The 14,513-nt window shown below is 44.1% G+C and overlaps 1 protein-coding gene across 1 annotated transcript in view; it reads right to left on the bottom strand.

Moving 5' to 3' along the window:
• Window positions 1-14,513, bottom strand: part of LOC126259295 (carboxyl-terminal PDZ ligand of neuronal nitric oxide synthase protein-like) — a 470,145-nt gene that overhangs the window by 154,526 nt on the left and 301,106 nt on the right. Inside the window, exon 5 of the mRNA XM_049955956.1 lies at window positions 3,107-3,284. Coding sequence (XP_049811913.1) covers window positions 3,107-3,284 — 178 coding nt within the window. The remainder of the gene's footprint in view (window positions 1-3,106; window positions 3,285-14,513) is intronic.

Here is a 14,513-nt window from a genome sequence, read left to right as displayed (position 1 = left end):
AGCGTTCATTCATGTAATTTATTAAGAGCATAGGATCTGAATAATTTAGATTATGTGGAAGAAAGCACATTTCTGTAGGGTGTCTTTTATTGGCACAACCTACTTGCTAAACACTGGAATGAAAAGTCCGTCATAAAATGTACGTAGGCCTATAAGCAATAAAAGCATCAAAAGCATGAGTCTTATGTTTTGTGGTGCTTGATTATTATGCTGTTATTATGTGTAGATCAGCTGATAATGGAATGTGTTTTCCGAAATCGATCATGTATGTCGTATTAATAGTCAACAACAGTACACTGCAACTTGAGGAATTCTCGAATATTTCACCTTATAAAATACATCTAGACTGCTAATGTACGAGATGCAATCGCCAAGAACAATGGAGAAATTTATAAATAATTCCTCTGACCGTGAATTCAGCGTTTTACAGGGCATTAACGAATCAGTCAGAGCAAAACACCGCAGACGCTTATAGTCCTTTCAGTCGAACGCCGAGAACTGAATGCATGTTTTCAAGCGGATAACAACACTTGCTGTCCCAAAGACCAATTAGCTCGATAAAATCAAAAGAAAGGACAACTAGCACATTACTAAATAGAAAGTTATATTACGATCAATTACAAATGTAGTACCTGTCAGCTCAGTGTGAAAATATTTTTAAATTTACTTCCATTTCCTGCGGGGCCATCGAGACATACGGGCCCTTCAACGAATTTGTGACGTCACACTAGTCGGCTTGTCCGCCACACTTGGCGAACGCTCGTCTCCGTGTAAGGGACACAGGAAATGAATATTTAATTGAAAAGATACTCACTAAAGGTCTTAATTTTGTCGTGTGCTATCGAGAACTTGCATCCATTTAAACGCGCAGATAAGAATTGTTAAACTCGCCTGAAATAGTCACTCGCTCTCGCCGGAGACGGCTGCTGGTACTCTTAAGACCTGCAGTGTCACCTGCTGTGACGTACGCACCGCGACCTGCGTTGCTCGTAGGCGTCGCTTTATGGAGCCCACGTAGTGTAGTGCCACAAACGAGAAAAAGAAGGAAACTTTAATCGCTGAATCTTTTGTTGTACTTGTTGTTCTGGTCTTCAGTCCAGAGACTGCCATCTTTAGTGACCTAATTGTCGTCAAGACATTAAATCTTAATCTTCCTTTTTTCCTTGCAAGGAATCGTTTGATGCTGTTCTCCACGCTATCCAGTCAGGTGTAAGCATCTTCAGCTCTGCCTAACAACTGTAACCTAGTGCGTTTATATCTGATTACTGTAGTCAATACTTGGTCTCCATCTAAAAGTTTTACTGACTATACTATCTTCCACTAGCAAACTAACTCTTCCTTGGTGCTTCGGTATATCTTCTACCAATCAACACCTGTCAGTTGTTGTCAAGTCTTAGAAGTACACACTCCACAAAAGATTCACGAAATCCAGGTATTGACGGTTCCAGTTACGCACGCACCGATTTATCTGATTTTCTATACGTGATGTGTATAGGAGTCTGAAGACAGCATTAACGAGATGCAGAAACCGGTCGTCTTACAGTGAAATAACTTCTGAAAACATACGTCTGTTTGTGATTTTTCTTCGGCAAATATCAGACCAGCCGCTGTTCTGTACCCAAGATGGATCAAAAGAGAGTACACTCACATGGTTGTTAACTTTCTGACTGCGCCGCGCAGGTCACAGCGAATCCATTCTGGGGTAGTTAACCAGTGTTGGGGTGCGACAGGGGATAGAATACAATACTTCTCGCTCACTTCTCAACCACTGGTTCCGTGCCATATCTCCCAACTCTTATAATTGCAGTCTTGTTTACGTAGATGTTTCGATCCCTGTATTTTATATCCGCTGCCTGAGATTGTGTTCCAAGCAACAATGTCAAATGCTTTTTCTTAAATTTACAAATCTTATAAACGCTGGTTTGGCTGTCTGTACACCTAGACCTACGGCGAGAATATGTACAAGAGCCAAGAGGGAATAATAATAGTGGAAGACAAAGAACGAAGCGATGATGGAAATGAAAGAATGGTTCAAGAGCAGAATTCGAATTCAAGGTGAAAGGATGTCAGTAATAAGATTCGCTGTTGACATTGCTGTCCTCGGGGAAAGTGAAGAAGAATTAAAGGCTCTGTTGAGTTTAATGAACAGTCTAATGAGCACAGAATAGGGATCGAGAGTAAATCGAAGAAAGGCGAAAGTAATGAGAAGTAGCAGGAATGACAACATCGAGAAACTTAACATAAGGACTGATGATCACGAAAAAGATGAAGTTAAGGAATTCTACTACCTAGGCAGCAAAATAACCAATGATGGTCGGAGCAAGAAGGACATCAAAAGCAAACTAGCAATGGAAAAAAGGGAATTCCTGGCCAAGAAAAGTCTATTAATATCAAACATAGGCCTTAATTTGAGGAATAAAATGGGTCAAATGGTTCTGAGCACTATGGGACTTAACATCTGTGGTCATCAGTCCCCTAGAACTTAGAACTACTTAAACCTAACTAACCTAAGGACATCACACACATCCATGCCCGAGGCAGGATTCGAACCTGCGACCGTAGCAATCGCGCGGTTCCGGACTGCGCGCCTAGAACCGCTAGACCACCGCGGCCGGCTTGAGGAATAAATCACTGAGAATGTATGTTTGGAGAACAGCATTGTATGATAGTGAAACATGGACTGTAGGAAAATCGAAACAGAACAGAATCTAAGCATTCGAGATGTGGTGCTACAGAGGAATGCTGAAAATTAAGTTGGCTGATGAGGTAAGGAATGAGGAGGTTCTGCGCAGAATCGGAGAGGAAATATGTGGAAAATACTGATAAGGAAAAGGAACAGGATGATAGGACATCTGTGAAGACATCATGGAATGAGTTCCATGGTACTGGAGGGAGCTGTAGATGGCAAAAGCTGTGGAGGTTGACACAGATCGAGATAGATCCAGAGTAACTGAGGAAGTAGGTTGCAAGTGCTACTCTGAGATGAAGAGGTTGGTACAAGAGAGGAATTCGTGGCGGGCCGCATCAAACCAGTCAGGAGACTGAAAAAAAAAATCTTAGATAGGAGCTGCCAGCCGTGGTACACAGAAGCTGCGCCTGCCTTTACCTTTGCGCTCGACCCCCGCGACTCCAGTGGTGGCCTCGGCCGCGTCCATGGCCGCTGTGGACGCCGTGCCCGCGAGGTCCTGGTCCTCGTCGTCGGCCGTGTTGCCCGCCGCAGCCGACAGCTTGTGGCACACCTCGAAGGCCTGCCCCACGGTTCGCACGATGCGCATCGCCTGGCTCTGCAACAAACGAGGCGGCCAATCTCACTCCGAGGTAACTACGGTAGCGCAATGTTACATTAAAGGCATCGCTGGAAAGGCAAAGGACGCATCGGAAAGATGGAGACTGAGCCGTGGTGCTCAAGCCGATGGGACGACATCCTTCGGCAAGAAAATCTTTGCGAGAATTTCGACAGGTCGAGTAGAGAAACTAGGCGAGAGAGGTCTGGGTTGTGGCGATAACTTGGAGACGCGTGCGGACGGTGGTCGTGAGAGGAAGTTTGGAGGAGTGTTGTGGGCCTGCACGGGGTCTTGAGACAGGTCCTTAGTCTGTCGGCTGCTGCTGCCTTGGTCGGCTACGACTGTCTTTCGTTTGCACGCTGCCTGATGGAACCAATTCCGGCGACTGAAAACGTATGCTTCAGTGCACTACTCCTCAGGTCCTGTAATTGGTCGCCTTTACCCTCCATGTTATTGGGCAAGCAATTCAAGTTGTTTATGGCGGTCCAAATGGTCTGGGCCGATCCGTTGATGGAGGAAGGAAACAGCCCGATGCTGAAACCTTATTTGAAATATTGCTGTGACAAAGGAGATCGGGTTGGCGCCTTACCCTTGGATTATTATCGACTAAGTCATGTACGTGACAGCTGTGTTAAAGTATTTATGTTTAAAGGTTTCTGTTAAAGTGCCTCGCTTAATTTCCTTGCCACTTGGCATCTGAACTGTATTTAAGTGTGTGGTTAGCAGTACTTTCTTACAGTTTGTGCGAGTGCATCAAATTCACTTGCCGGCCGGGGTGGCCGAGCGGTTCTAGGCGCTACAGTCTGGAACCGCGCGACCGCTACGGTCGCAGGTTCGAATCCTACCTCGGGCATGGATGCGTGTGATGTCCTTAGGTTACTTAGGTTTAAGTAGTTCTAAGTTCTAGGGGTCTGATGACCTCAGAAGTTAAGTCCCACAGTGCTCAGAGCCATTTGAACCATTTTGAAATTCACTTAATCACGTTTTAATCTCTGTAAATTATTACTAGCCAGTTACTGAATGTTGGTTTTACTATTTTAGTCAGTTGTGTGTCTTGAGAATGATTGTTTCTTAAATGAAGTGTTTAACGGTCTTACCTGTGTAGGTATTCTTGATGTTATAAATTAAATCAGACATTTTCTTGAAGTCGGTATTTGTTACACTTAAGTTTTGGAACTTGTTCTGGGAGTTGCTGGAAGTTCAAGATGCTGGTGGCCTTAATAATTGCTAGGTATGTAAAACCAAACAGCTTACTTAAAATACCATTATTCTGAATATTTTCTTGGGATTTATTAAAACTATTTATGATACGAGGTGTTTAAGAATATTTTTATCTTCTTTAAGGAGATCATGAATTTTACTTTTATTCATTTGTTTTTTAAAGAGATCATTAATTTAAATATCTATCATATTGTTCAAACTGAGTGAGATGTGAAAAAAAATCTCCTCCTTAAGATTTCATTATCATAAATACATGCAAGCTTATCAAGCTTATCAATTGTCAAATAAATTTTCTGTTAAAATTTTTAAACTGTGGTGTTGCTGTTATCCCTGGGTTCCCCTTCCACATCACATCCCTTGTGCTGAAAATTAGTGCCTCCAAACTCTTTATCAGAAAACTCTTAACGCTTTCAAATAAAACAAACGCTATTAACATTCTACATCTTTATTCTGCATGTCTGCATACTTATATCTCAACATAGTCATCCTGGAGATGAAGACATTGGTCTCAACGAGAGACCAGTTTGTTGACACCGTCACTGTAGAACGTTTGACATCGTTGACGGGGCCACGAACTATCCTCTGAATGCACGACTTCGCCACTATCAAAGCGAAGTTCTGAGAGGTGCTCACTAAGTTTTGGAAACAGATGAAAATCGGATTGCTAGCCGGAGTGGCCGAGCGGTTCTAGGCGCTACAGTCTGGAACCGCGCGACCTCTACGGTCGCAGGTTCGAATCCTGCCTCGGGCATGGATGTGTGTGATGTCATTAGGTTAGTTAGGTTTAAGTAGTTCTAAGTTCTAGGGGACTGATGACCTCAGCAGTTAAGTCCCATAGTGCTTAAAGCCATTTCAACCATTTTTGTAAATCGGATGGGGCCAAGTCAGGACTGTGTGGAGGATTACTGATGCCAGTGAACCCAAGGCTTTGGATCATTGCAGATAGCACAGCGCTCGCGTGTGGTCTGGTATTGTTATGCTGACGGAGATGGTGCTCCACATGTGCAAAAACTCTTCGAATTTGAAAATCCATTACAACACGGTGTTTCCTATGCACCGACATTGTTACGTTACACACCGCCATGTTTTATGCCATTATTCGGAGCCCTTAGGCGACAGAAGACTAGACATATGTTGACATGAAGAATACGTGTATAGAATACCAGTAACTTCTATTTCATTTTAAAAGCTTTAAGAGTTTTCACATACAGAAATCGGAGGCATTACCTTGCAGCGTGCCTTTGTGTATACACCATGTGATCAAATGTATCCGGACATCCCCAAAACATACGTTTTTCATATTAGGTACATTGTGCTGCCACCTGCTACCGAGTACTGCATATCAGTGACTTCAGTAGTCCATAGACAGAGACCAAAATGGGGCGCTCCTCGGAACTCACGGACTTCGAACGTGGTCAAGTGACCTGGTGTCACTTGTTTCATACGTCTTTACTCGAGATTTTCACACTGATCATTATCCCTAGTTCCACAGTTTCCGATGTGATAGTGAAGTGGAAACGTGAAGGGACACGTAAAGCACAAAAGCGTACAGGCCGATCTCGCCTGTTAACTGACAGAGACCTCCGACAGTTGAAGAGCGTCGTAATGTCTAACAGACAGACATCTATCTAGACTATCGGATAGGAATTCCAAACTGCATCTGGATCCACTGCAAGTACTATGAGGAGTTAGACGTGAGGTGATAAAACTTGGATTCCATGGTCGAGCGGCTGCTCATAAGCCACACATCATGCTGATAAATGCCGAGGTCTCGCCTGCTGTAAGGAGCGTAAACATTGGACGATTGAAGCGTGGAAGAACGATGAACTTGAACAAGCGTCATGGGCGCGGTTATCAGCGCCCATACAAATTCCCAATCTTTTGACGGTCCACTCTCGCCACTTTTCCGAATGATGTTGAAGTGATGAGGACAACACAAACATCCAGTCCCCGGGCGGAAATAAAATCCCAGACCACACCATAACACCACTTCGAACTTTAGTGTTGGCACTACACACGCTGGCAGATGACGTTCCGCCTCGACCAAATGCAACGAACAATATCCAACAAAATGAGATTTTAAAAAAATAAAAAAGTGGTTAGCGTTGCTGTCTCTAGATAACGGTGTCTCGGGTTCGATTTCCGACCGCGCAGCTGAGCGACCCACAAACCAAATACCATCATCTTCAAACTTGCTTATGAATTTTGCAGTACGTCGAATTTAAGTATATTGGTCCGTAATTATGCGGGACCGGTCTTTTGTGGCTCCTGTATATGCGACTATTCGTGCCTTTAACCTGCTGCCTGGAAGTTTAAGTCTTACGTGACTCACCCTGTGTATATAATCTATTTCATTCTACATTTGTCTACTTAGACTATGTGATCAAAAGCATCCACACACCTGGCTGAAAATGAATTCCAAGTTCGTGGCGCCTTCCATCGGTAATGCTGGATTTCAGAGGGACACATATTGAAATGATAATTACAGAAAGGAGGCGTAATATTCGGTCGATCATTTACAACGCCGCTCATCCTAACGACAATAAAAGAGGAGAACAGGAGGATACGAAAATAAGAAAAGCCAAGAGCAGAATCATGGATATCAGAAGACGCTACCCACATTTACAAATAAAGCGACAATCTCAATGGAGGTTACCATTAGGCCAGCATGCAATTCGTCATCCACAACTCTGAGGAGAATCGTAAAGGAGTGGGCAGATTTGAAACAGACAAGGTGTTCATGAAATAGAACGAAATTTTTTTCGGAGATTTGGAGAAAGCTTTTGACATCGCTGACTGGAAAACACTTTTTGAAATTCTGAATTTAGCAAGGATAATATCTATAGCTTGCACGGAGCGAGACTGCCGTTATGAAAGGGAAGCAATAGTCGAGGAAAGAGGGTCTGCGGTGTTATTAAATCTATAACATGAACATGTTGTGAAAGAAATTGGAGATGACTTTCAAAAGGAGTTTAAGTTCACAGTGAGGAAATTAAACTTCTCAGCTTAGCTGCTGACACTGCAGTTTCTTCAGAGCCGACAAAGGACTTATGAAAAGCAGTTGAACGGAATGTATAGTTACTCGAAAAGAACTTAGAGGATGAATAACAAGAAAAGTGAAACAAAGTTAATGGAAAGTACGAGGGTTATTCGGAAAGTAAGGAACGATCGGCCGCGAAATGAAAACCACAGTGAAAATCCGATGAAGTTTTCCACAGGTGTGTTGGACAGAGTCTCTAGTATGCCGGACGATCGCACCACGTCGTTCTTTTTAATTCTGGCCACACAGAGAGCACATAAAGAAACCTAGAACAATAGTGTCTCCCGCCAAGTATGAGGGCCTGATGAGCAATTTCGCCTGAAACTATGCAGCCAACATTACATAAATGTCGTGCGTTTTCTTCTTCAAAACAATTCTCAGCCTAATTCTGCAGGGGCAATGAAGATGCTCCTACGTCGTTTTCAGTTGGAAATGTTTGATTGCCCACAATACTGCCCGTAATTGTCTCCCTCTGAGTTTCACCTCTGCTCACATGAACCACTGGCTATCAAGACAAAATTCTGGCACAGACAACGAGCTTAGGCCAGCGTAGAAAATTGGCGGAAAGCACTCACGGCTGCCTTCTATAACGAGGGTATTGGAAAGTTGGTACAACGCTACGACAAACGTCTAAGTTGGATCGGCGGCTATAGAGATAAGTAGCTGAAAGTTGTAGCTAACTACTGCAAATAAAACAGTTCTGATTTTATTGATTGGCGACTCCATGTTGTCCTGTGCACCACGACCAGATAACAGGTTTACTTGAAAAAAAAGAGACAGCATTGGTCGTATATTTTTTACTATTGCAAAATCGATTTTCTGTCACTGAGTGACCATCTTCAGTGCTATATTGTATAACTTAAATTGGGATGCACTGTTGTCACTAAGCTTACGGCGATCACATAGACTAGTCTACGTGATCGCCGTAAGCTTAGTGACAACAGTGCATCCCAATTTAAGTTATACAATGTAGCACTGAAGATGGTCACTCAGTGACAGAAAATCGATTTTGCAATAGTAAAAAATATACGACCAATGCTGTCTCTTTTTTTTCAAGTTCTGATTTTCTCTGTGGTTTCCACTTCGCGACCTATCGTTCCTTACTTTCCGAATAGCCCTCGTAGATTCATTAAGTAAGGCGATGACAAGGGGATTGTTTTAGGTAATAACACACCAGAAGATGAGATTTCCTACTCGGGTGTAAAGTAACTAAAGATGGCTGATGTAGAGAACATATCAAATACAGACTGGCAATAGAGTATTCTGTAGGTATTCGTCCGTGTTGTAGACTCGTGTGGAAGTGAATCGTAGATTATAAACAGTTCGGACATGAACAAAACATGTTTTTCTAAATGTGCTGTTACAGAAGAATGGTTCAGAAATACGTTGATCGGATAACTAGTGAAGAACTGCTGACTGGTAATGGGGAGAAAACAAATTTACGGCGCAGCTAGACAGAACTAAGGGCCCAGCTAATGCGAAAGAGTCTGAGGCAGCAAGGAATCGTCTGTTTGGTGACGAGGAAAGTGTGTGAGTGTGTATGTGTGTGTGTGTGTGTGTGTGTGTGTGTGTGTGTGTGCGCGCGCGCGTGTGTGTGTGTGTGTGTGTGTGCTGGAAGGGGATGGTGGTGCATAAAAATTGTAGAATGAGACCAGTGCTTGACTACAGTTGTTGTTGTTGTGGTCTTCAGTCCTGAGACTGGTTTGATGCAGCTCTCCATGCTACTCTAACCTGTGCAAGCTTCTTCATCTCCCAGTACTTACTGCAGCCTACATCCTTCTGAATCTGTTTAGTGTATTCATCTCTTGGTCTCTCTCTCCGATTTTTACCCTCCACACTGCCCTCCAATGCTAAATTTGTAATTCCTTGACGCCTCAGAACATGTCCTACCAACCGATCCCTTCTTCTAGTCAAGTTGTGCCGCAAACTCCTCTTCTCCCCAATCCTATTCAATACCTCCTCATTGGTTATGTGATCTACCCATCTAGTCTTCAGCATTCTTCTGTAGCACCACATTTCGAAAGCTTCTATTCTCTTCTTGTCCAAACTATTTATCGTCCATATTTGACTTCCATACATGGCTACACTCCATACAAATACTTGCAGAAACGTCTTCCTGACACTTAAATCTATACTCGATGTTAACAAAATTCTCTTCTTCAGAAACGCTTTCCTTGCCATTGCAAGTCTACATTTTATATCCTCTCTACTTCGACCATCATCAGTTATTTTGCTCCCCAAATAGCAAAACTCCTTTACAACTTTAAGTGTCTCCTTTCCTAATCTAATTCCCTCAGCATCAACCAATTCGACTACATTCCATTATCCTCGTTTTGCTTTTGTTGATGTTCATCTTATACCCTCCTTTCAAGACACCGTCCATTCCGTTCAACTGCTCTTCCAAATCCCTTGCTGTCTCTGTCAGTCCTTATTACAATGTCATCGGCGAACCTCAAAGTTTTTATTTCTTCTCCATGGATTTTAATACCTACTCCGAATTTTTCCTTTGTTTCCTTTACTGCTCGCTCAATATACAGATTGAACAACATCGGGGAGAGACTACAACGTTGCCTCACTTCCTTCCCAACCACTGCTTCCCTTTCATGTCCCTCGACTCTTATAACTGCCATCTGGTTTCTGTTCAAATTGTAAATAGCCTTTCGCTCCCTGTATTTTACCCCTGCCACCTTCAGAATTTGAAAGAGAGTATTCCAGTCAACATTCGCAAAAACTTTCTCTAAGTCTACAAATGCTAGAAACGTAGGTTTGCCTTTTCTTAATCTAGCTTCTAAAATAAGTCGCAGGGTCAGTATTGCCTCACGTGTTCCAACATTTCTACGGAATCCAAACTGATCTTCCCCGAGGTCGGCTTCTACCAGTTTTTCCATTCGTCTGTAAAGAATTCGCGTTAGTATTTTGCAGCCGTGACTTATTAAACTGATAGATCGGTAATTTTCACATCTGTCAACGCCTGCTTTCTTTGGGATTGGAATTATTATATTCTTCTACAGTAATCTGGTTGAAATGGATGTAGGTTGCAGTAGTGATGCAGATATGCAGAGTCTTGCACAACAGAGACTGGCGTGGAACGCGAACAGCTTTGGGACTGAAGAGCACAACAAGCGGCAGCATTAGCGGAAAGAGTTATTATAAAAGCCTCTTCTTTGAGGAAACCTGTCGGTTCTAATGTTAGCGTAAAACAGCCGGATTTATCTCCCGGGCTGGAGTTGGGCAAGGCGAGGTGGGGAAATCCGCGCCGTGGCGCTACGCCACTGCAGACGGCAAGAGCGCTGCCGGGTTAGACAGGAGGGGGCGACGCGACGGGCGCGCCTGCTGGGACGCAGTGTTTGTAAACACAGGCCTCGCGCCGGCCGGCGTCTCGCGTCTCGGTCGCCGCCCGCCTGCGCTCAGCCCATTGCGCAAGTCAACCTACGGCGGACTGGGAGTGACAGCTCTAGCCATTACCAACATTCCACAGTCTTCCACTATGGAAACAAAGAATACTTCTGTTTTGTTCGCCCTCCAGCGACAAAATTAAGCCCGGTGGCAACTTTAATTCTCGATCTCCAAATCTCGCCTTGATTTCCGTCACAGATTGTTCAATTTACAATTTGAATAACATCTGGGATAGGCTACAAACTGATCTCACCTTGACGTCTGAGACGTGCGTGGCTCGTGTCGTGCCATATCTCATTTGACATCCTGTTTTTACTGTATTTCTACATTTCCGGAAAGCTTTTGACACCGTCCCTCACAAGCGACTTCTAATCAAGCTGCGGGCCTATGGGGTATCGTCTCAGTTGTGCGACTGGATTCGTGATTTCCTGTCATGAAGGTCGCAGTTCGTTGTTATAGATGGCAAATCATCGAGTAAGACTGAAGAGATATCAGGTGTTTCCCAGGGAAGCGTCCTGGGACCTCTGCTGTCCCTGATCTATATAAATGACCTGGGTGACAATCTGAGCAGTTCTCTTAGGTTGTTCGCAGATGATACTGTAATTTACCGTCTAGTAAGGTCATCCGAAGGCCAGTATCAGTTACAAAGCGATTTAGAAAATATTGCTGTATGGTGTGGCAGGTGGCAGTTGACCCTAAATAACGAAAAGTGTGAGGTGATCCACATGAGTTCCGAAAGAAATCCGTTGGAATTCGATTACTCGATAGATAGTATAATTCTCAAGGCTGTCAATTCAACTAAGTACCTGTGTGTTAAAATTACGAACAATTGGAAAGACCACATACATAATATTGTGGGGAAGGCGAGCCAAAGGTTGCGTTTCATTGGCAGGGCACTTAGAAGATGCAACAAGTCCACTAAAGAGACAGCTTACACTACACTCGTTCGTCCTTTGTTAGAATATTGCTCCGCGGTGTGGGATCCTTACCAGGTGGGATTGACGGAGGACATCGAAATGGTGCAAAAAAGGGCAGCTCGTTTTGTATTATCACGTAATAGGGGAGAGAGTGTGGCAGATATGATACGCGAGTTGGGATGGAAGTCATTAAAGCAAAGACGTTTTTCGTCGCGGCGAGATCTATTTACGAAATTTCAGTCACCAACTTTCTCGTTGGTTCTGAGCACTATGGGACTTAACATCTGTGGTCATCAGTCCCTTAGAACTACTTAAACGTAACTAACCTAAGGACATCACACACATCCATGCCCGAGGCAGGATTCGAACCTGCGACCGTAGCGGTCTTGCGGTTCCAGACTGCAGCGCCTTTAACCGCACGGCCACTTCGGCCGGCTCTCTTCCGAATGCGAAAATATTTTGTTGAGCCCAACCTACATAGGTAGGAATGATCATCAAAATAAAATAAGAGAAATCAGAGCTCGAACAGGAAGGTTTAGGTGTTCGTTTTTCCCGCACGCTGTTCGGGAGTGGAATGGTAGAGAGACAGTATGATTGTGGTTCGATGAAACCTCTGCCAAGCACTTAAGTGTGAATTGCAGAGTAATCATCTAGATGTAGATGTACTACCACCTCGTTATGTTAATTTCTATTACTGGTGTCACTGACTTGCCGCCTTGCCTAGCCGTGGGCGGCAGCAGCTACGCTTATCGATATAAGCCCTGGCGTATTGTCTTTGCTGACTGCTATTACTTCCCGGTTGTCGTGCGTTCGTAGTTAGTTCGGATTGCCAGTGAGCTGGGAGGTCCTAGCAGTGCAGTTTGGTCCTGGCAGTGTTCGACTTGCGACGCGGCAGAAGTTCAGTCGAGGCGCGCCTGCAGTGAGGTCCGGACAGCCATGACTTGCCCGACGGTTGCCGATACGTATCACTTGAGTGCGGACCACCTTGGTTCGTCGTCAGTCGGTCGTCTTGACGGAGGACGTGTATGTTGGCCGGCGATCGCTTATGGGTTGCCTGCGTGGACCGACTCATGATTCGTCCTTGTTATTGCACTGTCGCTGCCATTATTATTGTCTAGTCCTTCGTGCAAGTGTTCGTGAAACTGTGTGTAGCTTGTGACGTCGACTGCTCAGTTATTTTAGTGCTGTCTCCGTGCTGACGTGTGGCAGTCGGTCGATTGGTGTGGATCAGCCAGGAAATCTCCGCGCGGCGCAGTGCCGTTGGTTTTGATGGTCGGCTGTGGGGGGTATTTCCGTGAGCAACAGCGAGTTTTCGATTTAGCGAGAGTTTGGCCACCATCCGGTGGTGTTTAACTGTATTTTGGTTACTTGAAGTTGGGCCGACTACTTGTGTCCCCTAAGCGAATGTCAAGTGCAGAGCGACTCCGGGAAACTTCTGAGCGCCGCTGGCTGTACTGCCTTTCTTACTGGTGTTTGGTTGTGTATTTTAATGGCTCATAGCCGACAGTTTGAATCTGTTTGCTTTTAGTTGGGTTTCAAATAATGGGCCTTCAGCTGCTTTAAAATTAAAATTCCTTACTTGTCAAGTCTTAGATTGTTTGGGCCTTCAGCCTCATTTGAAATATTATTTAACGATAAAACCTTGCGCTTTCTGCCTTTTGAAAATTTACTGTAGTTCATTATTTAAGGATAAAGCCTTGGGCTTTCTTCCTTGTAAAAATCTATTGTAGTTGTGTTTTGAATCATCGACCTTCAGCCGTTTTAAAATTTAGAGAGGTTGTACCTTTAAGCCATAAGATTGTGTGACATATTCAGTCGATAGTTAAGCTCGGAAATTTACGCTCTTATGTTTGGGCAACTAAATAAAGTTATATCTGTTCCAGTGTAACTGACAGCCGCTCATTTTTGGCCCCTTTCCACTGTTCCAACTACATATTCTGTCCTGCGGATTTAACCAGGCGTTTCAACTTCCTTACCAGATAGGATTAACGGAGAGTAACGAAATAGTCCGATGAAGGAAACCTCGTTTAGTATTATCACGAAATAAGAGAGAGGGTGTCACGTATATGATACGCAAGTTTGGTAATGACGGAAACAGAGGCGTTTCTTGTTGCGGCATGGTCTTTTTACGAAATTTCAGCCACCAAATTTCTCCTCCGAATACGAAAATATTCTGTCGACGCGAATCAGAATAGGAAGAAGTGATCATTGTAATAAAATAAGAGAAACCAGAGGTCGCACGGAGGATTCCAGTGTTCGCTTTTCTCGCGCGCCGTTCGAGAGTGAAACGGTAGAGAAATACGCTGTGACAAATATCATGGGATACCTCATATTACCGTTTCGTACCTCCTTTTGCCCATTGTAGTGCTGAAACTCGGCGTTGGGATGGACTCAACCAAAAAAAAGTCGTTCGAAGTGACCTGGAGAAATAATTAGCTCTTCTGCCTCTATAGCCGTCCATAATTGCGGAAGTGTGACCGCTGCAGGACTTAGAGCATTAACTGACCTTTCGATTAGATCCCACAAATGTTCCATGCGATCCATGTCGGGCTATCTGGATGGACAGATCATCGCTCTAACTGTACAGAATGTTCTTGAAATCAATCACGAACAATAGTGGGCCGGTGACAATTCCATCGTTGTTTGGGAACATGA

This window comes from Schistocerca nitens, chromosome 5 (genome assembly GCF_023898315.1).
Source record: "Schistocerca nitens isolate TAMUIC-IGC-003100 chromosome 5, iqSchNite1.1, whole genome shotgun sequence".
NCBI lineage: Eukaryota > Metazoa > Arthropoda > Insecta > Orthoptera > Acrididae > Schistocerca > Schistocerca nitens.
Note: the sequence above shows the minus strand (reverse complement) of the source record. Positions and strands in the feature narration are given on the sequence as shown.